This window comes from Brassica napus, chromosome A10 (genome assembly GCF_020379485.1).
Source record: "Brassica napus cultivar Da-Ae chromosome A10, Da-Ae, whole genome shotgun sequence".
In the NCBI taxonomy this organism is placed as follows: domain Eukaryota; kingdom Viridiplantae; phylum Streptophyta; class Magnoliopsida; order Brassicales; family Brassicaceae; genus Brassica; species Brassica napus.
Genome location: NC_063443.1, coordinates 7,753,548 through 7,778,440, shown reverse-complemented (window position 1 = coordinate 7,778,440; position 24,893 = coordinate 7,753,548). Strand labels below are relative to the sequence as shown.

Genomic DNA, 24,893 nt, shown 5'->3' with positions numbered 1-24,893 from the left:
GTTCCAGGAGGACTCTGAAAGAGTTCCTTCCTTTTCTCCTAACTAAGAGAAGCAATGAATAGAAAGCTTAAGAGAGCATAGATAGCATAGCCGTCAACAATGGCTTATAAATAACATAAATAGGGTTTCAAGTCGTCCAGGGGCATCTTGGTAATTTATGGTTTCTTCTAGGCTTAAGTCGGTCATAAACTATGCGGGCCCGTATTCTGGAATCACTGTCAATCAACACCAAGTATGCACCGTCGATCGACAGTCCTTCATCTCCTCAACAGTTTCCTCTCGCGAGGCAGACTGATCACTCTTCAGTAAAACGGGCATAACTTCTGCTACAGGATGCTGATTGACCTCACACCGGCGGCATTGGAAATATAACTCAAAGCTCTACCGTCTGGTAAAATATAGGCTCAATCTAACGGTGTTAAGGTCTCCATTCATAGCTAAACATCTGACGCATCTGTTCAGCTATGCACTCAAAAGGCTCTAAAAGACACCAAAATCACCACTTTCCTCCAAATCGTCGTTGAACCTGTAAATTATCTAAATAGACTCTATATAGTAGTAAATATATATTAAAACACTAATATCCTATGGCTAAAAGTGGATAAATATTGCAAGAGTCTTCTGGACAATAAAATCAAATACATGAGAAGACTTATGCAAGACTTCACTTTAGGCGAAAAACCTAAATTCTACTAAAATATAGGCATGAATTTGTCAGAAGGCTTCTTGGAAAGTCATCTGGAAGTCTTCTTGAGAAATCTTCTAGAAGTTTTCTAAATTATAACCTAATCATATAACTAACTAAATAGGAAAAAATAATTCGTTAAACTTAAAATCAACTTATCAATACCATTAAAAGAGGATCATTCACTTAATGAAAATTACAGTTTCTCAAAAATACCCTTATTTTTACAAAGGATGAATAAAATTCATTAATGGCATTTAAGTCTTTTGGTTTTGGGCCTACATGTACATTTAAATAGATCTATAAATAATGGGCCTATATATATTTAAAAGATATACTAACTTTAAATATAATATATGTATAAATATATTACGAACTATAAATAAATTAGCAAACATGAAAATATCATTTTCTTAAATATACATATCAATATTCAAAACAGATCATTTGAATATTATACATTTTTTCAATACAAACCAAAATCCTATATCCTACACCATATATCATATACATATTTGAATATCATTTTTCCATTTATAATGTCATTTTATACATAATATTGATATGACAATTACGAGTGTTCAAGAAAATTTTAAAAACTCTATTAAAATTAATTTTTAAATCTAAAATAAAAACACAAACTTATAATAGGTTATTAATGACGAAAATAAACTAATATTGTCATATCAATAAGTTTTTTGTATTATCATTTTTTATTTGGATAACATAATAAAATTTTATCAAATTCTAAGGAATCACTAATTTATGTAATATTAATAGATATATGAGTAATTTAATCAATTTAAAAAAAAATTACTATTAGATTTTTTGTAATCGGATCAATGGTATCATATTGCAGGTTAATAGTGAGTTTTTGGATTTTTACCTGGTTATATCAGATTTTTAATTAACGAATTTTTCATTAAATCCGAACCGGATTATATACAATGTATCGGGTCTATAGGTCCAACTATGAATCTAGGTCAGATATGAAAACAAATCTTAAAACTCAAACATTATTATAGAACAACTACCATATTTCGAAAAAATACCATATTTTGAAGAGAAAAAAATGATAAAACCCTAAAAACTCAATTGTTATGGTTCGAAACAAAAAAAATTGTAATTTGCAAATCAGTTTTCGATTAATAAATGAAAAACAAACAAACCCGCGCTTTCTAAGCGCGGGTCAAAATCTAGTAAAACGTTTAATATACACAAAACTAAACACATGTATGTTAATTTTTTTATTTAAATTTAAGATTCTAAAATCTAACCCTAAATACAAAAAATACTATAACATATGTTACTAAACTCTAAACCAAAGTTTTCTCGGAGTCTTCAAGACCCTATAATCAAATAACTAATCAAAAACACTTCCTTAAACTTAAAAGAAACTTATAAAGTTTTTAGATCAAGTAATTAGATAGTCAATAAACACATATATGTCAAACTAAAATAAAAAATAAAAATATAAGATTTCAAAATATAACCCTAAAAATACCAACAATAGTATAAAATATTTTGCCAAACCCTAAACCGAAGGCTATCATGACTCAATCTACCTACATTCACTTATGTTTAAACCTAATTCAATTTTAGTAAAACTAAATTTCCATCATTTAGAAATATTTTTAATACATGATTTTGATTTTTTCTCTTTCATAATCTTTTATAAACTTTATTAATTACTTTTAAGATCTAATCCATGAGAAGACTTCTAATATATCCCGCCTAAATTTTAGTAGATTTTATGGTTTCCGCCTAAATTTAAGAAGAATTTAGGTTTTCCGCCTAAATTTAAGAAGAATTTAGGTTTTCCGCCTAAATCGAATAGCTAAACAAAAACAATACTTCCTTAAACTTTTAAGATACTTAGAAAGTGTTTAAATCAAGTTATTAGATAGTCACTAAACACATATAGGTTAATTTTTTTAAAAAGATAAGATTTCAAAATCTAACCATAAATATACTAACAATATTATAACATATGTTACCAAACCATAAACCAAGAACTATCATGAGTTAATTGACTTTCACTCATCTATGTTGAAAATAATTCAATTTTAGTAAAACTAAATTTACATGGTTTAGAAATATTTAATATTAAATGATTTCAATTTTTCCGATCAAAATGTTTTTTTTATAAAAAATTTAAATTATTTTAAAGATCTACTGAATGAGAAGACTTATAAAGAAGTATTCTCTAAGAAGACTTCAAAAGAAGTCTTCTCACGCGAAGGGTTATAATGATAACTTAATACATGTTTTTTTTGTTTGGTCATATGGAGATTGTTGTAATTTCACTATCCTTTTGGGTTACTTTTGTATTTGATTGAATTTTGGGTACAATTTTACATTTAAAATCAAGTTTTGAGTCATTTTGGACAACTTCCTTTAATTATGATGTAATCATAGCATCAAGTATTAATCTATCAGTGACGGAGCCAGAACTTTTTTTTACCGAAAAAAAATATAAAAAATGTATAAATTACCTAAAAAACTTACAAATTTATTTTGCATACTAAAATTATGTATTCTCTATAAGTTCACATTCAAAATTACAAAGCTAAAAAATTTTAATAAGAAATTCTGTTTTATCTCATCTTTAATATTATAATTATATTATAATATTTATTTATAGATAAGAAATTTCAAAAATGAATCTATTTGATAAATTAAAATGATTTATTTTAAGAAATTTTAAAAATTGTAGTTAACAATATTTAACTTTTATAATTAAAAAAAATCATAAAATTTAGGAATTTAATTCTAATTGTCAATTTCATCAAATATAAGTATAAAATATATAAGATTTAAAAGAATACAAAAAATTAACTCAAAATATAAGAGACAAAGACAGATTTTTAAAGTCATATTCTGAACTTTATGTTTTCTAAAATAAAAATAAACTAATTAATTTTTAATTAACCAACAATAGTTAGTGATTATTATTATATTTAAATTGGTCTTAAACTTATTATGAACTCAAAATTTAGTTAGTTGGAATTTTGTTTCGTAAACTCATTTGATCATTTAGTTATGTAATTAAGTTTTATCTTTTTGTTTTAAGTGTGTTTGAATTTTTATGGGGTCAGAGATAATATTTTCATGGGGTCAGAAATAAAGTTTTGTATACAGGATGCAATTTCTCTATATTTTTCAAAATGAGGTGGGGTCAGTTGACCCCCTAATCCCTTCTTACATCCCCTCATGTTCTATCATATGCTAAATATATCCTTGCATCAAAAATTAGTAATGTGATTTATATATATAAAGATTGTATTGTTCTGAGATGAAATTTATAAAAATATAATGGTAATCTGTATAAAGGATACCAAGCAAAATCATTTCAGAACAGAGCTTAATCTTATCAAAAACATGTAAGTTTATTTGTAGTAATTATAAATGTTGAGATCTTAGGAATGGAACTGAGGTTTGATTGTTAACTAAAGATACCTCCTGTTTTTAGTGCTACTTATTATATTGTTGCTTAAACATGAACAATAGGATGGTATAGCATTAGTTGTTATAAAAGGGTGTGGAGTTTAGAAAAGTATAACTTATATGAAAACTAGGGTCGGTCCGCGCTTCGCGCAGGATATCGTCTTTGTTCTTATGATCGATGACTATTTAGTTGAGGTTAAAGATCTGAAATAATCTGTATATGTGACACAGTGCGTTGTAGGACAATTTAGATATATAAAGTCGTATTAGTTGAAGTGTTATAGTTACGGAAAGATTCATGCTAAAGATCAATATCTAAAGATTATACGTTTAGTCTTTTAATTTTGCAGAGTCCCTTTTTGAGCATGTTAAGCTCTGTTTACAACATTGAAAATATTGACCATGCACTTTGATTCTGGGAGTACATAAAAGAAAAACTGAGTTAGTATTAAAAGTAATAAAAACACCAAACAATTTATAGAGAAACTTTATTGAATCATTTAGCATACAAAACAATATATTCCTTAGTTACAATACCTATAAGAACCTTCCCATAGAAATCGAAATAGTTTGAAGGGTTAACATGTTCTTTCTCAGCAACCTTGACACATTGTTATATTGACTCATCATCAAAACACAAAACACATAAAAAGGTGAGTGAATTCAATCAAAATCATACCAAGTGTTTGGCCTCTATGGCCGGAGCCTTAGCCTTTATGTGTCTCATGCCATGCGTTTGTTGTAATGGTTTTCGATATACTTCATAGTTGCAGCATCTTTCTCCATTGTTGAACTCAAAATCAACTCTTCATCCTCTACAGCCTCTGATGTTGGAGATGGCATAATATTTGCTACCACCTGCTCTTCGTGATCCATTTCACAATTCTCCTTTTTTTATGTCTCCCAAAAACATAGAAAAAATGTTGCTATTTATCTTCCATTGGATTTAATTTTGTTGCAGCCATCGACGGAACGCCGAGATGTCATCTCTACTTTCTTAGTCTTTCCTTTTCGCAGGTGGTTTAAATTTGCCGATGAATTTGTAATTTCGGCTTACTCATGGTATTTATTTTAGGTCAGACTTTACACTTTGTAATTTTTATGTTTTTAATTATTATATTTTATGATTTGTTAAAATAAATGACTTTTATATGTACAACATGTTAAAACAGATTTTTAGTATAACTTGAAATTAAATAATATTTATTTACCAAAATTTTAAAAAATTAGCCTTGAAAATATGAACATGTAAATATAATACTACTCCCAAATTTAGAAATACTATTAGTTTAACTAAATTATGTTCCTTTGTTTATGATATATAGCAGGGGTGGGTATTTTACCCGATACTTGAACCCGTATCCGAACCCGATCCGAAAAACCCGAATCGAAATCCAAACCGATATAGCAAAATGCCTGAATGTGTATTAATTTAGGAGAGATTGGATATCCGAACTCGAACGGGTAATATCCAAACCCGAATGGATATCTGAAAATAATCGAACATATGTATACTTGCCCTTATATTTCTTGTTTACATATATCATTTTATTTAAAATATTTATATTGATGTTACACATAATTTAAGATCATATAATATACATATAATTACGAAGAAAATTATTTGTCACTCAATTAAAATCCATGTCAAGTTATTTGTTTCATGTATTAACAAAAGTTATATTCAAAATTTTAAAATAATAGCCAAAATGTTTATTTATTTTTGAAATGTTATCTCCAAATTTATCAATCATTCAATCTATTAAAAAAATAAAAAATCAGTTAACTGAAATCTCTGTATTTTAAAATAGAATAAACCTAAAAATGAAAAATTAATGAAACAACTAGAACCCGCGCACCTGAGCAGGTATTTATTTTTGGTTTACAAAAAAAAATATTTATCTTATATAAATGGTAATATATGTTTTTAAAACTTATATATATATATAAAAAATAAATATATTTCTAAACACAATCATTTTAGAATTTATAATGAATAATTTTTTTTTTTGATCTGTTAACTATTACAACCTATTTTTAAAATATAACTCGTGTATTCGTGCAAATGTATTTTTATGGATCAAAATTTTAGTGTAAAATAAAATGGTTATCTATTTTTATATTTTATTTATACAATTAAATAATTCCATATATTATTTAAAATTTTGTGGTTTATATTATGTATTTTGATAACACTTTTATGTTTTTTAGACGTAGTTAATATACCAAAATAAAAAATAACCACCCCGTAATAACAAAATCTTGTTACATTTTTGACATTGATTAAGTATAATTTATTGTTTACCTAGATTATAGGAAGCATTTTTTAAATAAATAAACATAATTTGTTATACTTTATTTTAGGAAAATGCATTAATTAAACTATAAAAGACAAGAATACTAAAAGGTAGTTAAATTTATTACTTCAGTGGCATTCAAATGTAAATAACTTTGAAAACTAAGGGGCAATTTATATTGGTACTTATCTTTTAATAATAGAGATACAATTTGTCTTAATGGACACGTGTCACTACGATATGAAAGGACTTATCTACGTGAATTCTAGGAGAGAGCAAACTGTACTTTATATATATAGATAGATAGATAGATGTGCGCTAAGGATAAAATTTTAGTCGACAGTTTTTAGCTAAAAAAAAGTAGGTCCTCATTATTTTGGAACTAAAATGAAGTTACTCAATATGTATTCAGCGTACAAAAGTAGTTACTGTTATCTATACTATACTAAAAGGGTTATATGAGGAGTAGAGAGTGTGTCCACATCAGATTAAAAAATCGGCCAATTGGAGAAGAGCTTTTCGCCACGTCAGACACGCAATGTCCAAAAGCGAGTGTCGGCCCTTTTTCTTTTCGTATGGGTTTTATGAAAATGTGAAAATTATCACTCTGGCCCATCCCAGCCCAGGTAGAGAACATAGGGATAAACTTTTATCGTTTCACGCTTGAGTTTCTCCTCCAACTTTTCCACTTCATCTTTTCCGATGTATAGATTTGTTTGCTTTGCCAAACTTTATCAACCATTCTTCAATGTTCTATCCACTTTCCCTTGATCCTTCTCCTATATAAATCTCTATGTACAAACCTAAATCCACCCAAAATCAAAACCTACTCTAAAGAAGTTACATCCATCGACACTTTAGTCTAAACCTATCTGCACGATCTCTACTTCTACTCCGCGACCGTCAAATAAAAAATGCAATTCCTCCGGTAAAAGCTCAGTCACGGTCGAAGTTCCTTCACCGCTGAATCATCATCATCTAGGTTCTTACCTTGTGACGTCTCTCACCTTTGTCGATCCATCGAGAATCTCCTGTAAAAAAACTCAGTTCCCGTTGATGGAGAGATTGTGAAGAAGGTTGGTCAATCTGTTTCCTGTAGGTAAAAGATTTATGTGTTGTGCTAGAACTGTTTCAGATTTCAAGTGATTGGTCTTCTGAAGAACTATGCTTTTGTGTGCGAGGTATATAATTCACTTACAAACTTTATCTTACATGGATAAGATTCCAGATTTGGTGTTTGGGTTTATATGTGACATTTGAACTTATGTGTGATTTTTAAGCACAACGAGTGTTTGGGAATAAATGGACTGAGATACAAAGGTGGATTCAGCAGGTAGAATACCGGCTCTAATGGTGCTTCAAGTCATGATTGTAGGATCAATCATTAATGTTTTATACTTCTCTATGTTTGTAGAAAGGATAAGGCTGTGAACAGGTTTACGAGACTTCGTGTGAAGAGAGCCAACCATGAAACTATGGCTAGCGAGAACAACTCAAACAAGAAAATAATGTTCTTCTTACAATATGAAACTTCTATTGCCAATAGAACAAGGATCTATCTCCATGTAAGGTCTGATTCTTTTCCTTTTCTATGCTCCAAAGTTGTGATCAAGCATTTCTCTGACTTGAAATCTGTGTTTAGTTCTTCTCTTCCAAGATATATGCCTTAGATTACACGTTATGTCTCCACAGTGAGTTATTTATGAGCATCACAAGGTGGAAACTTTCCTCACTCCCTCATGAGTGACTGGAGGACAATCTAAAACTATTAGCCTGGACAAGCAAAAGTTAACAATCCTCTTTGACAACCCCAACATCTGGTACTCACTTATACTACTTCTTCAAGTTCCCCGTTTAAACTTCAAGATAATTTTTTTTTTATTGTTCTGTTTCTATTGACCATAGAAAATGGAAGGAAAAAGCCTTTTGCTGGATCCTTTTCATGCAGAAGGAATCGTCCGTCAGAAAATGTAAGAGCTCTATATTAATTGGCTTCCTTATCTGCTTAATTTTAGTTTGGACAGTGGTGTTGATGAGTGAGTCTCTCTGTCTGAATATGTAGAGGAATTGTGCTCAAGAAAGGAAGCATCACTATTTAACATTATTCTAATCCAAGTTAAAGCTAAAAGTAACTTCTAATGCTAATAAATATATATTACATATTTGAGCTAGGGGTTGAAACGGTGGCTATTGATGCAGCCAAAGACATGGTACTGTCAAAGGAACAATGGATGTTAAAGAGCTTGTGCTTTTACTGGCCAAAAACTTAATGAACCATCAATCTCTTCTTCTGGTCAAAGACTGTGCCACCCCTCCCGCCTTAAAGAAAGAAGTCTCGGCTGCAGGAGAAAGAGACAAAGAAGGAAGGGAAGTTGGAGAGAAGAAAACAGAGGGTGGCTAGAAGAAGAAAGAAGTTGTTGACGGCAGAGAAGAGAGAAAACGAAAGATGTTGGAGCTGGCAGGAAGAAGAAGAAAGAAGCCAGGCGCAGTGAGAAGAAGTGATTCCCTGGTCAAATCATTGTCACATGAAAGATTATAAGTTCATACAAGTATATGCAGTCTTAAAATTTTCTGACGGACATCTCTATAACTATAATTTTCAACTACTACCAAAATAAAACTTGAAAGGAACGAGAAAGATTGTATACACTCTAATCTAATAAAGTTTTAACTATTATTCTTAATCTTTAATTATGCTTAACTCTTTTTACAGTAATGCAATTATAAAATATATGTACTTTTTCTTAATTTATGTTTTTCTTATTGAGTACTCTTTCTTATTTCGGTTCCATGAAGAATTTAAAGGAAAATAGTAGTACCATCTGTTAATAGCCTGTCCAAAAATTTAACCTATAACTGGTATAAATTACGAGAAACAAAGAATCTGCGGTAATTTTTTTCCTTCAACATAATTACCAATTAGAACCATAAATTGTACAAAAGAATTAACCACCATTTTTATTATTTAGTTTTCTTAGCTAAACAATTAAATATGATCTCCGTAATATGCTTTGTTTCATGGCTTCCCTTCTTGAACAATATTCTCTGTACGGAGACTGCAAGCAAGGGTATGTCTCAGTTTTTTTTGCCTGCAACGTCCTTAGATCTCTTAATCCCAGTCAGCTCCAAAATCACATCTTAATCCAGTCACTGGAGTTATTATAACAAAGAATCATTAAAACTACAAACCAACTTAAAAAAAGACTAAGGTCTTTTAGAAAAGGCCGAGATTCTTAATTTAGAGTCATTGTTGGTTTAATATGATTTAAATATCAAGTTTTGGTAATGGTTCGTTTAAAAAATTTGTTCTTTAGTTTGGTCTGGTTTGGACAATGATATTATTTTACGTTTGGATCAATTTTTTTGATTCAATTTTATTTATGTTAAGAACTGTTCAATTTGGTATTAGAACTCAATGATTCTATAGTGAAAACAAAGTTTAAATCAGTTGTAAATATTACAATTGTTTTATACAAAAAAATTAAATCACAAAATGTATTTAAATGATAACCATATTTTGTTAGTTTTTACTCATCTTACTTATTATCCTATATATATGATTTTAAATTGTTATATACAAGACAATGAATACGTACATACAAACAAATTTTATTTTTTACGAATTTAATGTTATAGTCGATTGTAATATATATACACGGCTTATGTTCATAAATATAAACCTTTTTAAGTTAACTTTAAACTATACGAATACTCCGGGCATAGCCCGAAAAAATCCCTAGTATAACTAAATAAATATATTTAAAAGTAGGTTCAATAGTAAAAAGAAATAATATTTAAGGGTATAGTAAAGATAAAAGATATGGATGATTCCATTTTAATAATATTGATATTGTTTTTTTTTGTAAATAATAATATTTATATTGTTGTCGTCGTTATTTTATTGATTAGGGACCTCATCGACTAAAAGGCCAAACTGACTGAAGAGTTTATTTAACAACCCATTCAACAATTTATAATTTCCTTTCAAGGTTATTCACTTTTTATTCCAAACCCCCTTGGTTTTACAGCAACTGACAGAACGAAACAATAAAACTTCCGAGTTTTTTATTCATAAATATTATATTGTCGTTGATCTCCCTCCCTGCTTCTCCTGTTATTAGAAAAATACAATTGAGAGCTTAGTACAAGGTGGTTAGATACATTACTACTCATGTATTAAGCAATTAACGTTATTTTATGCTCTTACATAGATATAACAACGCCATATCATCAGTTGCATGAAAGCGTAGGGATGTTGCAGCGAGTGGGAAGCCTAGAGGCAATGCGAAATGTGTTGCAAATGCAGTCGCTCGGCACTGCCTCAAGAGCATTGCAACACTCGGCACTCGGGTTCGTCGTGTCTGCTCCTGGAACTACAAACTCACCACACACGTTCAGTCCACTCAAGTGCGTATTGCAGCTCTGTCCATCCACCACCGTCGCCACCAAGACCACAGCCACCATCACAACCACCTTCATGATTGTAGAAGATTTGGAAGAGCTGGAAATTGATACCATCTTCTTCTTCTTTATCTTTTATGTATTCTAAAAATATATGATTTTGGAAGTGTGACTATTGTTTGTTAGATATATTTAGGATTCTAGGGGTTTACATATGTTTATATAGAGTCGAGGACGGTTCGAACGGTATATGGCAAAGGGGTTTAGGAACAGTATTCGTGAGCTACCTAACTAGAGGGATCACGTTAAGCTGAACTTTTTGCGTGTGCCTGTCTGTGCGCGCGCGGGGAATTTAGAAAAGGGCAATTGTCAATAATAGCACATTTTGAAGTTTATGTCTCAAAAATGACACTAGAAGGAGAAAGTCACAAAAATGATATTCACTAAAGGGTAAAATATCTCTAATAACTTTGGTTTAAAATTAAATAAACAAACAAAAATAAATAAAAATAAATAAATAAAATAAAAATAAAAAAATGAAAAAAAAAAGAAATTTTTTTATAGTTTCAGATTATATGTTTTCAGATTCGAAATTTTTATAATTTTTTTTTTGAAATTTTTTTTTCGAAATTTTCTTTTTATAATTTAAAAATACTTTTTGAAAATGTTTTTAAAATTTTTATTTTTATTTTAGTATTTAATTTTTATAAAATTTTAAACCCTAATTCCAAAACCCACCCCCTTAACTCTAAACCTTAAGGTTGGGATTAATTAACCTAAGGGGTATAAGTGTATATTTACCTATTTAATGAAACCTATTTTTGTGACTTTGAGTCCTGAGTGCTACTTTGGGAACAAAAACTTGGTTTGGTGCTATCCTAGTCTTTTTAATAGCACATTTTGAAGTTTATGTCTCAAAAATGGCACTAGAAGGAGAAAGTCACAAAAATGACATTGATTAAAGGGTAAAATATCTCTAATAACCTTGGTTTAAAATTAAATAAACAAACAAAAATAAATAAAAATAAATAAAATAAAATAAAAAAATGAAAAAAAGAAAAAAAGGAATTTTTTTTATAGTTTCAGATTATATGTTTTCAGATTCGAAATTTGTATAATTTTTTTTTGAAAATTTTTTTTTCGAAATTTTCTTTTTATAATTTAAAAATACTTTTTGAAACTGTTTTTAAAATTTTTATTATTATTTTAGTATTTATTTTTTATAAAATTTTAAACCCTAATTCCAAAACCCCACCCCCTTAACTCTAAACCTTAAAGTTTGAATTAATTAACCTAAGGGTATAAGTGTATATTTACCTCTTTAATGAAACCTATTTTTGTGACTTTGAGCCTTAAGTGCTACTTTGGGAACAAAACTTGGTTTGGTGTTATCTTAGTCTTTTTCTCTTTTGAAAATATGCATGCTTGTGATTCCTCAATGTATGATATATAAAACTAGGGTCGGCCCGCCCTACGGGCGGGAAGTTATAATAAAAATTAGTTTATATTAATTTATGAAGTATCTAAAATTATTATAGATAAAAAAATATTATAAACAAACAAATAATGAAAAAAATGTGGGATCATAATAATAAATTATTATTTTTTGAATTATAACGACAGTAACCTTCACTGTTCTTTGATAAATAGCATTATATTTTTAATATTTATTTTAGTTTCAAATGTATAGTTTTATATTATATAGTAATCATTATTCATTATTAAAAATGTGCACATTACAATGTATATATTTATATAGAAGAATTATTGTCAAAGAAGATTTATTTTTATGAACATAAATCCGCTAATATATTTTATCTTATAAATTATTCAAATTATGAAATAAATTTTCTACTCTAAAAATAACATTAAAACTCATGTAACACAACTAATGTACACAAAACTAATGTACACAAAATAAACACAACTAATGTACACAAAATAATTTTATAAGATAGAATTTGTTACTCTACTGAAATTAATATCTCCGTCTTAATTTTTTTTTGGTTGACATGTGTAAAAATAATTATATTTGTGTTCTTTAAATATTCCTTATTAAGGTTTTACTTTGTTACTCCATTTCATTAAGATCACTTTTAATAAAAATAATCAGAATAATACAGTTGCATTATTCAAAGTTCAATACTCAAATATTCATGAATATTGTATAATTTCTAAACAGTTAATATTCTAAACTATCAACAATTCAGAAAAAGAGTGTCTGGAGTTACTTGATCTTTACTCAACTTTATCTAATATCAATTTTCTATTTAGTATTTAAAATTCATTTATTCTACATAGTTTATTTCTTATTAAACTGAAACAAATAGCTAAAAGTATTATTTTAGAGGTATAACAAACTCAAAGATGGTCGGTTGGAATTTTACAGAAGGTAATTACGTAATTATCTTGGAAAGTTTGAAACTACCAAACATTTTAATAGTACACTCTTTCACCACACCACAAAAAATCATAGAACCACGAATCTTAATGACAAAGTGGATGGAATTACTTTATCATTGCTCAATCTAATATGATCATAATTATAATGATTATTTTCCTCTCAAAATTTACTGAATGTACAGAATTCATCTACGTATACAGCAAAAACCTAAATACTATATATGAGTTGAAACAAATAGAAATAGTTTTTTTATTATAATGAAACCAACTGTCAAATAACTCGTAACCAAAAGATAACGAAACTGAAACAAAGATAATCAAAGATTAACTGCAGAGTAATAATAAACATTATTTAGACCCAGCATATGAAACCATAACTACTGGAATTTCGTTTCAAACATGCACTATCTTAGCCGCATTGGTAGATGAGTGGATCCTCTTCTTAGGCGCATGATCATCTGCCTTCTCATCAGCATCCTTAACTGCATCACTGCTGCCCTCTCCAGTTTCAACCTGAACAGGAACTGGAATACCATCTGGATTGTCGTCATCATCAGCATCGTCTCTCCCTAGTCCATTCGGACAGTTTTAAAGATTATTAAAATAACTCTTACATCGACGATAAAGATTATTAAAAGATAATCAAAGACTATTAAAGTCATTCTTACATGACATGTGAAACAAAGATTTGTATTCATAAATTAATTTTAATTGTAGAGGCTTTTTTCATTAAATTCTATTTTATACAAACCTAACTGGATTACTCTGGAATGCTATAAACAAAAAAAAAATCCAATCTAACTGTATCAGCCTTGAATGCTGCTCCAAAACTAAATTTTCCGGAAGAAGTGAAGTATTCTTGTATTAGTTCACTGAAAAAATCAATCTAATATGGAAAGTATTTACATTTTTTTCTGTGAGAAGATTTTAATTCTCTTTTTCGTAAGGGTCATATTGTGAATGAGTTTTAATTCCTAACTAATATTCTCACCAAGAAAGATTTAAAATTTTAAGGTCAAACTATCTCAGAGTTTGGACCTTAAGTGAATAGCAATAATGCTCTCAAAGCTTTCATCATTGTGGAAAATTTTTAATGGTTTTTGTGATTCGGATTCCTCAAAGCAATCACTCAGTTTGGTTTTTGATAAATATCTTCCAAATTTTGTACCTTCTGCAATCACTCAGTTTAATATTTGATAAATTTCTTCCAAATTTTATACCTTCTGCAACTACTCAGTTTGATACTTGATAGATTTTTTCCTTATTATGTATCTTCTTAGTATCATGAAATTGATGTTTGCTTCCACAGCCTCTATGAAGTCCTCGAAGTTGACTCAATTTTGTTATTAATTATATAATGGCTTCCATTAGGACTGACCGACTGAGTACATTACTTTCTTTATGTTCAGTTGTAATAAACTAAGAGATTTCTGGCAAATAATAAAAGGATTTCATAACACCAAAAGATTAAAGGTCTCTACGCAACAAAACAAATAACATCGTTACGTCAAGAGATAGAACATTTCAGATGGTGGCCAACAACGGACACCAACAAAAGAAGCATTTGAACAATAAAAATCTTAGGAATACACAAAAGGCTTCCCCTGTTTTTTCCCAACAGATGCTTCTCGTTCCTTGCAAACACTGCAAGAGTTCCATAAATATTATTTCTGTGAATGTTAAAGACTTTTCTTGACCAATCCATTTGCATGAGACGACCAGCCATATATCAAAGAATGCCTCAAGAATTCTGTGATTATCATTGTACTTCGTATCTTGATTTGCGGATGTTTCTATAAGTAAACTGATTACAGTCTTCTCCACCAGAAGCATCGTAGCTATCACTTGTAGACCTTGACAATGGCATCATCATCATCATGAATTGTTATCGGTGCTGTCCTCTCTTCAGACCCATCAAACCAACCGCTGAAGAAAACCCATTGAGCTGCACGACCCTGATGCTTCAGACAACACTCTATAAAAGGGTGAATGTCGTGTGATTCTAAGCTGCTATTGCGTCTAGCTGAAGAGGAGCTAGCCCTGAGTTACTCTTGTCTGAACATTCATCAGAGGTTCTGCTGGTAACCGTAAGCGCTTGGTTTGCCTTCCCTGTTTCCCGTTACTGTTAACAGCTTCAAATTTTGCTGGGAACATTATAAGGCCGATGCTTCTTGCTTGTGACCCAACAAACGGATGTTCCTTTCTCGCCACAGGCTAGATAGTTTTGAATTTATTCCTTGCTTCTGCCTATGAAACTTCTTCTGCATTGTAACGCAAAAGAGAACATGGACTGATCTTCACAGGTTGTGTCTTGTCTTCTGAACCAAATCGCCAGAAGAGAATCGGACAGCCTGAAGTTCTTATTGCACGGAACCACATCAAACCCTCTCAGTGTTAACATTTAATCAGCCGTCAGACGTTGCCTGAAGTGGCGGTGAACATTCAATGTGGCTGGCATGACGGTTACCTTATAAACTGTGAAATAATATTGAGCATCAACAAACAGTTCCGTAATATATCATTCAAAGAGACTCGATGAAAATCAAAATTATAGAGTTTCACACTTATGAATGTGAACGCCGGAATACTGCAAAAATATTATGATTATGAGTTTTAAGATCGGAATAACCTTAGCATCAAGTAGAAACATGTCCGCACCCATCAATTCCCCACCGCGTCTGGAGTTCCTAGGTTCCCAGCCGCACCACCAGAATCTCAGCAGCCGCACTAAGATGGTGGAAAAATAGAGACCGGCTTTCAAATCACCAAGAAGAACAAATGTGTTAGCCATAATTCTACAAATAAGTTCTTTGGTTTATCACCAAAAGTGAGGATGATGAGAAAGGGATGCAGGATTACTTTTTTATAAATGGACAATCACCGCCTAGAACTGTGATAATTATCATGGAATGGATCGTCGTGCTTGATATGCATCGATGGAGTTAAGATGTTCCTTAAAGACCATTAATTAAGAGATCTCGTAACGTCTTAGAGGGGATGAACGGAAGACGATTCGACGCTAACGACTCCACACAAAGATTCTCTTCACGCCGCTTCGTCAATAAAGACATGCTGAATCTCCATTGTTAGAAGAAGATGAAACCCTAGTTTTCGAAGATGGCTTCACGAAGGAACTGGTATCTCTCTATCGGGCTGGTCAGTTCTGTCTGAATAATGAAACCCACCGGAACAGATTAAAGCCCATCATGATTCAGTTAAATGAAACGATGAGTTTCATACGTGTCACAACAGGAGCTCATGAATTGTTGTGCTGGCATCCTTGTTGGCATATCTGGGAGAGAAACAAAGCTTCTTTTATATATAAAGATGATGCTCGTACATAGAATAAATATATAGAGAAATTCGATAACCACAAATTTTGTTTTAACCACGAATATAAATGATCAAAATGTTTTGTTAAGGAAGTAAATAAACAATTATATCCATATGACTAACTAATCTAAATTTGTGGTTTAGATTGAGGGGGTGAGGTTTTAGGGGAAGGTAGGATTTAAGATTATTAAAAAAATAATAATAATACTAAAAATTTAAAAAATAGTTTTAACAGAAAAGATTGGATTTTAAAATAAAAATTTGAAAAACATATTTGAATTTTTTTTGAAAAAGTTCAAATTCAAAAACATAGTATTCAAAAATAATAAAAATATTTTTTAATTTTTATTATTATTTAAATGTCGATAAAATAAGGTTAGAAAATTTTTTTTTCTTTAATGAAACTTCATTTGGTCACTTTTCTCATTGTTGGCTCTTTTAGTGAACAAACCTATGTTATTGTCATCTGAGAGAATTACCCAAATATATATATGCTAATATTGTGACATATGTTCTCCCGGTCTAGGTTTTCCAAAGATGTAACACCACATCAGTAATTATACTTCTACAACTTCTCGAACAAACCTGCAAAAAAATAGAAGGGAGTAATTACTCAGAGAGGACGGATTCAAAAACTTACAAACTCATCTCAAACCAAGAAACATAGTAAGAACAAGTCATAATTTAATATCACCTAGCATGCATCAATCAGCCTAGACCTTTAGGACCTAATCACATGCGGCTCATTGATTTGGCTAATCCCCCACTTTTTACCGCACGAATCCCTATGTGATTATCTGCTCCTGGTCCTTTGGCTCATCCGACATCCTCCCCTTGCGGTCATCATAGTTTTGTGGTCCTCAAATTTGTGGCTCGGCCAGAGTCTAAAAAAACTGACAACCCCAACCATTTAGGTGATACTAGTGAGAGAGGTTCAGTCTAAGGAGAATATCTGGACAACCGGAAAGATTTTGCCAAGAAACCAATTTTCAGAGCAAGCAACTAATCAGTGCATCACCGCGACTTGAAATTACCAAAAAAGATTCACGGACAGGAGTTATGGAGTTTACAAAATGGAATGCTTCCAGCATGTCTATCTGCAAGTATCGGTCTTTAGAAGTGGATTTCAGCCCAACAAAAAGTGGCATGCACCAAAATAAATTATGGACTTCAAGAGCGATCTTTTACGGATCCATGAAGCCTACAATCAGGATAAACACAGAGAGAAACTGAAGATGCAATCAATTTCCCAACACTTTCAAGTTGATATCTTTTATGGAAAGTTTTTTTTTACGGATTTGGCAGAAAAGTATTTTTTTTTACGGGTTTTAACCGAAAAGTGTGTTTTACGATTTTAGTAGAAAAATGTGTTTTTCGCAGTTTTGGCGGAAAAGTGTGTTTTACTGTTTTGGCGGAAAAGTCCGTTTTATGGTTTTGACAGGAAAGTGCATTTTTGCAATTTTGGCGGAAAAGTGCATTTTTTTTTTTGTTTTGATGGGAAAGTGCGTTTTCAGCTTTGATGGAAAGTGTGTTTTAAAAGTTTTGGCTAAAAAGTGCATTTTACGGTTTTTAAGGGAAAATGCATATTTACGCTTTTGGCTTTAAAAGTGCATTTTACAATTTTAGTTGAAAAGTATGTTTTACGGTTTTGATATAAAATGTGTGTTTTTTTTCTGTTTTGATAGCAAAGAGTATTTTTACGGTTTTGGCCGAAAAGTGTATTTTTACAGTTTCGGCCAAAGATGTGTTTTATGGTTTTGGCAAAAATGTGTGTTTTTACGGTTTTGACGGAAACTATATTTTTGCATAAATAGGATTTTTGGTGATGAAATATACGAAAATTTTGTTCTCACATCTTATTTAAATAGGCCCGGCTTATGTGGTGTAGTTTCCTCGACATTTGCGGTTCATATTTATTTGAGGTATTTTTTTCAGAATATTTTTGCCATTGATTTCGTCGTGACCAATGTTGACCTTGATCATAACTTTTATTAGTTATGACTTTTATGATTTATATTATTAGATTTAGAATATTAACTTCTCTAACAAGTTAATATTATTTTTTAGGTTTGGACTTAATGGTCGTGTGTCACAAAGCATTTCCGACATGATCAAAGACTATTCCGTCTTACCATAAATATGAAAGTGATTGATGATAGAAAGGATTTCTCAGACCAAACCCCTAGGCTCTAGACATCCGAGTTGGACCCTGATACCAGAGAAAATTAGGACCATGTGGTTCAAATGTTTTGCGGTAACCTTCTATATATATTTAAAATTAGATGACCGGTCCGTACCCTGTACGGGCATAAGAACATGATCGGTCCGCACCATGTGTTCTCTCTCGGTCCGTACCTCACGAGAGAGAATACAGTAACGTCAGTATGAAGAGGCAGATATTGTGTGTATGTATAATTGCAACGTCACAAAATATTTTGTGTGTTTACGAAGATACTTTCATTCAAAAAATGGAATAAATAGTGTATAGTTTTAGAAGTAACAGATTTTATATTATCATTAATTAGAATTGTATTGTATATGTTTCGTAATTCTTTATTTAGGTGAATAATATTATTTTTTCATAAATAATAAACAAACATTTATGTAGACATATTAAAAGAAAATATAATAAAAATCAAAATATTATCCATAAATAATATAAATTATGAAGTGCATTTCTCGATAAAGAAAGCAAATTCAATTAGAAACTTGCAAAAAATTAAATAAATTTTGTAAGCAATTTGACGGGTTAACATTATTTTATAGATTTATAAATTTCTAAATTTTATTGAACATGAAATAATATTAAATTGACATACCGTCATCGGTCTCCTAACTCATCACAACCCATCTAGCAAATACAAAAAATAAAAAATTGTAACAGTTTATTCATTTTAAAATTTGTATTTGAAAAAAAAAGTAGATTAAAATTACGTACCGTGACTACGAAATATTCTGAAAAACTTATTTGTAGACAACATTCAATATTTTTGTCTGCGACTTCCCTTCTTTACCAGTTATTAGGATTTTTAATCCAGATCTCGACTTAACTCTTGAAAGTGAAACTTTGCCTTGCATTTTTTAAACATTTATAAATGATTTTATAGTTTATAAATATTAAAAGTAATAAATAAAACATTATTAATTTTTCTATAATACTTCCAAGGTAAAGTGAGTGGCAGAGTCGATGAAAGTGGCTGGCAGAGTCGATTCATCAAGTAGCATATAATACTTCCAAGGCAAAGTGGATGGCAGAGTCGATGAAAGATGAGAAGCCTTTGCGTCAAAACACATTTTTCTTAGCACACAAGCAGCATCGTCGTAATACCTTAATAGTATGAGAGGAGAGATTTGTGAATAATACTTTAAAGAATGAAAAGAGAATGTTTGTATTTTAAGACCTTGGGTGTCTCATATATATATACAGTCGATTTATTTCTCATATTAATGACGCACAATATTTTGCACAATAAATAATGCAATCGTTTAAAGAAAGATATTAAATGTGTATTGTCAAAAAATGATTTGCATATGATATGATTTTAACTTGCGCAAGTAATCCATATTAGAAAGGTAAGTTATTAAAAACAAACAACCTAATTAGAAACATTAAAATATTTTGTAAGCAATGTAATAAATATGATATCAACATGCGCAAGTTTACCGTTTGAATAATAAGGAAAGTTTTTAATATTTGTCTTAATTCTAAATCTTGCCCAAGGGTAAACTAAATCGATAATATTTAATGATTTCAACTTGCGCAAGTAATCCATATTGTGAAAAAGTGATTTGCATATTTAATGATTTCAACTTGCGCAAGTAATCCATATTAAAAAGGTAAGTTATTAAAAACAAACAACCTAATTAGTAGGGGTGGGCACTTTACCCGATATCCGAAGTGGCACCCGAACCCGATCCGAAAAACCCGAACTGAAATCCGAATCGAAGTAGCAAAATACCCGAATGGGTATTGAATAAGGAGATATTGGATACCCGATATATGTAGTATTCAACCTTTGTAATGTTGAATCAGCAAGCAAAAATAAATGTAAGAACTTTGGTTGAAAGTGCAACTTTGCCTTGCATTTTGTAAGCATTTTATAAATTATTTTAAAATTATGATAAATTTATTCTTTAAACAACGATAAATAATTAAAAAATAATATTAATAAAAAATTTTGGATTTTGTAATATTTAAAATAGTTATTATATAATTATATTCGAATACAGTTCATCAAGTAGAGGATAAAACTATTATAATTATCTTATATAAAATTTCGTTCATTTTATTTTATAGGTTATAAATATTAAAAGTAATAAATAAAACATTATTAGTCTTTCAATAATTTCGAGAATAGTTTTCATAAATTGTTATTTGTAATATTCGTTAGATTATATGGCAAGTGATGTTAAACGTCAATAAGTTAAACAATTCTTCCATATTTAGAAAACATATATATATATAACAATGACAAATTAAATGGTAGAGTATGTAAACACCTATTTTCTACCAGCGTGAGTTAGAACACCGCCGTATTTAAGAATCATAAGGGTCTCTACAGGTCTTTATTCTTCGCCTTCACCATCCCACTTCAGCGGCTTCAGTTGAACATTCCTGTATATCCCTGAGAAATTTCCTCCCTGCGCCATTCCAAAAGGTTCTCTGCTGTGAGAAAATGACCTCATGAATTAAATAAAAAATACATAATGCTAGCTTACTTATAAGATAGTATATTCAACAAAAAAAAATGATATAAGATAGTATTACTAAATGATACTATGTAATACTTTCCCAGATAATATTCAACAAAGAGAGATAAAGTACTAAAGAACCTCTTCAAGAACTGCTTTAACTTGGCGAAGCTTCTCAGCATGTTCAATCAAGGTTTTCTGGATCACTATCACTCTCACGACCTGGTCTACATATAAAAAAAGAAAGACCATATTGTCGTTACCAGTATTCAACACATGGAAAAGATAGACCAGACATGCTTTTTGGAGACAAGACACAAAGAGTTGAGTTCAGGGTTCTAAAGATGAGTAGCCTTTGCGTCTAAACACATTTTTCTTAGCACACAAGCAGCATTGTCGTAATACCTTAATAGTATGAGAGGAGAGATTTGTGAATAATACTTTAAAGAATGAAAAGAGAATGTTTGTATTTTAAGACCTTGGGTGTCTCCTATATATATACAGTCGATTTATTCTCATATTAATGATTTTAATATTTTGGACAATAAATAATAAAATCGTTTAAAGAAAGATATTAAATATGTATTGTCAAAAAATGATTTGCATATGATATGATTTTAACTTGCGCAAGTAATTCATATTAGAAATGTAAGTTATTAAAAACAAACAACCTAATTAGAAACATTAAAATAGTTTGTAAGCAATATAATAAATATGATATCAACATGCGCAAGTTTACCGTTTGAATAATAAGGAAAGTTTTTAATATTTGTCTTAATTCTAAATCTTGCCCAAGGGTAAACTAAATCGATAAAATTTAATGATTTCAACTTGCGCAAGTAATCCATATTGTGAATAAGTGATTTGCATATTTAATGATTTCAACATGCGCAAGTAATCTATATTAGAAATGTAAGTTATTAAAAACAAATTTTGTCAATAAGTTATTTGCATATTTAATGATTTCAACTTGCGCAAGTAATCCATATTAGAAAGATAAGTTATTAAAAACAAACAACCTAATTAGTAGGGGTGGGCACTTTACCCGATATCCGAAGTGGCACCCGAACCCGATCCGAAAAACCCAAACTGAAATCCGAACCGAAGTAGCAAAATACCTGAACGGGTATTGAATAAGGAGAGATTGGATACCCGAACCCAAACGGATAATATCCGAACCCGAATGGAAATCCGAAGTTAACCGAACACATGTATAATTAACCTTATATTTTTAGTTTACATCTGTCATTTTATATAAAATATTTATATTGATACTACACATACTTTAAGTTCATATGATATACATACAATTACGAAAAAATGAATTGCTACTCACTTAAAATGCATGTCAAGTTTTTTATTTAAAAAATTAACAAAAAGTTACATCCGAAATTTAAAAAAAATAACTAAATTAATGCCTTTTTAGTTTTAAAATGTTATGTCCAAATCTATTAACTATTCAATCTATTAAAAATAAAAAATTAGTTAACTGAAAGTTATATTTTTAAATATAAGAAACTTGAGAAATGAAAATTTTAATTTTTTTTTCAAAATCTAAATATACGAACCAGATCCGAAATAACCGAATCCGAACTAAAAATACCCAAACCCGACCCGAAGTACAGAAATACCCGAACGGGTTCTACACGTCTATACCGAAATACCCGAAAATTCGAAATACCCGACCCGAACCCGAACGGGTACCCAAGGCTAAACTAAATCGATAATTATTATCCCATAGCTATATATGGGCTTAACGAAATCGACAATAGTTTTGGACTTGTCTACATAAGTGATTGATTAAAATAAATGAAAAAGAAAAATTCAAAAAATCCAGCCAATAGAATTATAACGTTTTTCCTGAGAAGCTCTATATGAGTGCCACCTCAGCAAAAATCACTAAAGTAACTTCTCTTTTAATGTATAGGGAGATTATTCTAATATTATTTTTTTATTTTCTTTGTTTCAGCAAAATTAGAATTAGTCCGTAGCGATCAATGAGAAGGTGAAGGCGTCTTTTGCTGCTAAGCTGAAGGTATGCTTAGCAAAACACTGTCTCACACCGGATGGACCAGCCTCACAAAGGAAGTATGGTATTGGCTCATCTGGTATTGGACCAACCCCCACTCTGTCTGAGACACAGCAAAGTGCTCCGCTTCCCGTATGATGAGAGATGAGCACAGTAATTTACCGATGCTTCACACTACCGAGAAAAAATCCCATGCTGGTATCCGTCTAGAGATAGTAAGTAATTTTGATTAATTTTTTTCGCTTTATTATTTAGCTTTTCAGATTTTCATTCTATTTGTATTATTTGTAGGCCGGAAAGACATGCATAATGCCATCTCTTTTGGAGATTTTCGAGAAGACACATAGAACACAGTGTGGGAGTTTTGTGGATCCTAGGTCTGAAAAGATCTACAATGACATCACTGCTCGGATTGAGGAGTGCTAGACGCAGCTGACCTAGCAGTCTCCAGATGGGTTGCCCATCATACAGATGCAGAGGGTTTGTATCTTAAACGGCAGGAACTCTGGATTTTAGATCCACCAGCCCATTCCGTGGATGAAGATGTGGAGTTAGGGGGAAGGAGCAGCTCGGACTACTTCGGCGACGACCTCAACCATTAGCTTTATTTTTTATTTTGTTTTTTTTGTATTATAAACTTAAATGTAATTTTAAATTATATTTCATAAATTTTAATTTTTTGATTCTTGTATAATTTTAGTTATTTTATATTTTTAATTATTTTAAAAATTATTATTTTTAAAAACAACAAATTAGAACAATCGAAGTAAATTTGTAATTACATTTTCGAGCACTTTACAAGTTACTACTTGTTAGCTCCTCGTAAAATTTTTGACGAGTTTACATGAACGTTCACGTAAACTCATTATAAATTGTTACTAGAAATTAACATCGACAACGATGTAAATTTTTCGTAATAGTTACATGTTTTGGGGGACGATATAACTTTGATAATTCATGAGTAAGTCACAACAATTATTACGAGTACTTTACAAAAAAGTATAACCTCATAACTTTATTATGAATCCACGACGAAATTGGTTTTTGTTTACGATAAACAGTTTTTCTTGTAACGCTAACGAGTAGTTTACAATGAATTTTCTGTTAAGGCGGTCAATTTACGATGAATCATTCAACTTGGTTAATTCATCCTAAATCACCATTTTATGATGAATTAACCACGATAACTGACCTCGTAAAGCTTATGCTTTATTGTAGTGTAAAGATTATTACACACTACTAAACATTAGTACTTATAAGAAATTAGACCAGTAAATAAATTTGGAGTTCATGATCACATTTTTGAATATGAACTCTAGAGTAGTGATATCATGATAAGATACTTTTGTAGCTTCATACCATTTTTGACATCTCACTTGTAAGACCTGACCCTGATGCTTGTGTGGACCAATCACACAACACGAGCCGACAGGAGACCCGAGTCTGGTCGGTTCATATCCCGTTTAAGTATAATATTCAAGTGAGATTCTAACCAATTTTCTAAATTAATTAAGCAACACATAACCAAATAAAACCATATGGCCGTTTTGTATAAATCAAAAAGGATTTGATACATTTTTGTTTAAATGTAGTTCTATCAATCCTA

At 30.4% G+C, this 24,893-nt stretch overlaps 1 protein-coding gene and 2 long non-coding RNA genes across 3 annotated transcripts; 1 reads left to right on the top strand and 2 right to left on the bottom strand.

Moving 5' to 3' along the window:
- The first annotated feature begins 6,252 nt into the window (after positions 1 to 6,252).
- LOC125579131 lies at positions 6,253 to 9,115 on the top strand. Its single transcript, XR_007317114.1, has 2 exons — positions 6,253 to 8,249; positions 8,335 to 9,115. It is a non-coding gene; the product is annotated as an uncharacterized LOC125579131 (long non-coding RNA).
- Positions 9,116 to 10,348: 1,233 nt separating this feature from the next.
- LOC106395863 (protein 108) lies at positions 10,349 to 11,022 on the bottom strand. Its single transcript, XM_013836199.3, has 2 exons — positions 10,637 to 11,022; positions 10,349 to 10,540 (listed from the first exon to the last, which is right to left on the bottom strand). The coding sequence occupies exon 1, from the start codon at positions 10,945 to 10,947 to the stop codon at positions 10,660 to 10,662; it is 288 nt and encodes a 95-aa protein (XP_013691653.1). The 5' UTR covers positions 10,948 to 11,022; the 3' UTR covers positions 10,349 to 10,540; positions 10,637 to 10,659.
- Positions 11,023 to 14,668: 3,646 nt separating this feature from the next.
- On the bottom strand, positions 14,669 to 19,103 carry LOC106454422. Its single transcript, XR_001289952.3, has 3 exons — positions 16,093 to 19,103; positions 15,863 to 15,987; positions 14,669 to 15,708 (listed from the first exon to the last, which is right to left on the bottom strand). It is a non-coding gene; the product is annotated as an uncharacterized LOC106454422 (long non-coding RNA).
- Positions 19,104 to 24,893: the final 5,790 nt, after the last annotated feature.

Excerpts from the sequence above, each read along its gene's own strand:
- LOC106395863 (XM_013836199.3), bottom strand. The coding sequence starts at position 10,947 with ATGGTATCAATTTCCAGCTCTTCCAAATCTTCTACAATCATGAAGGTG.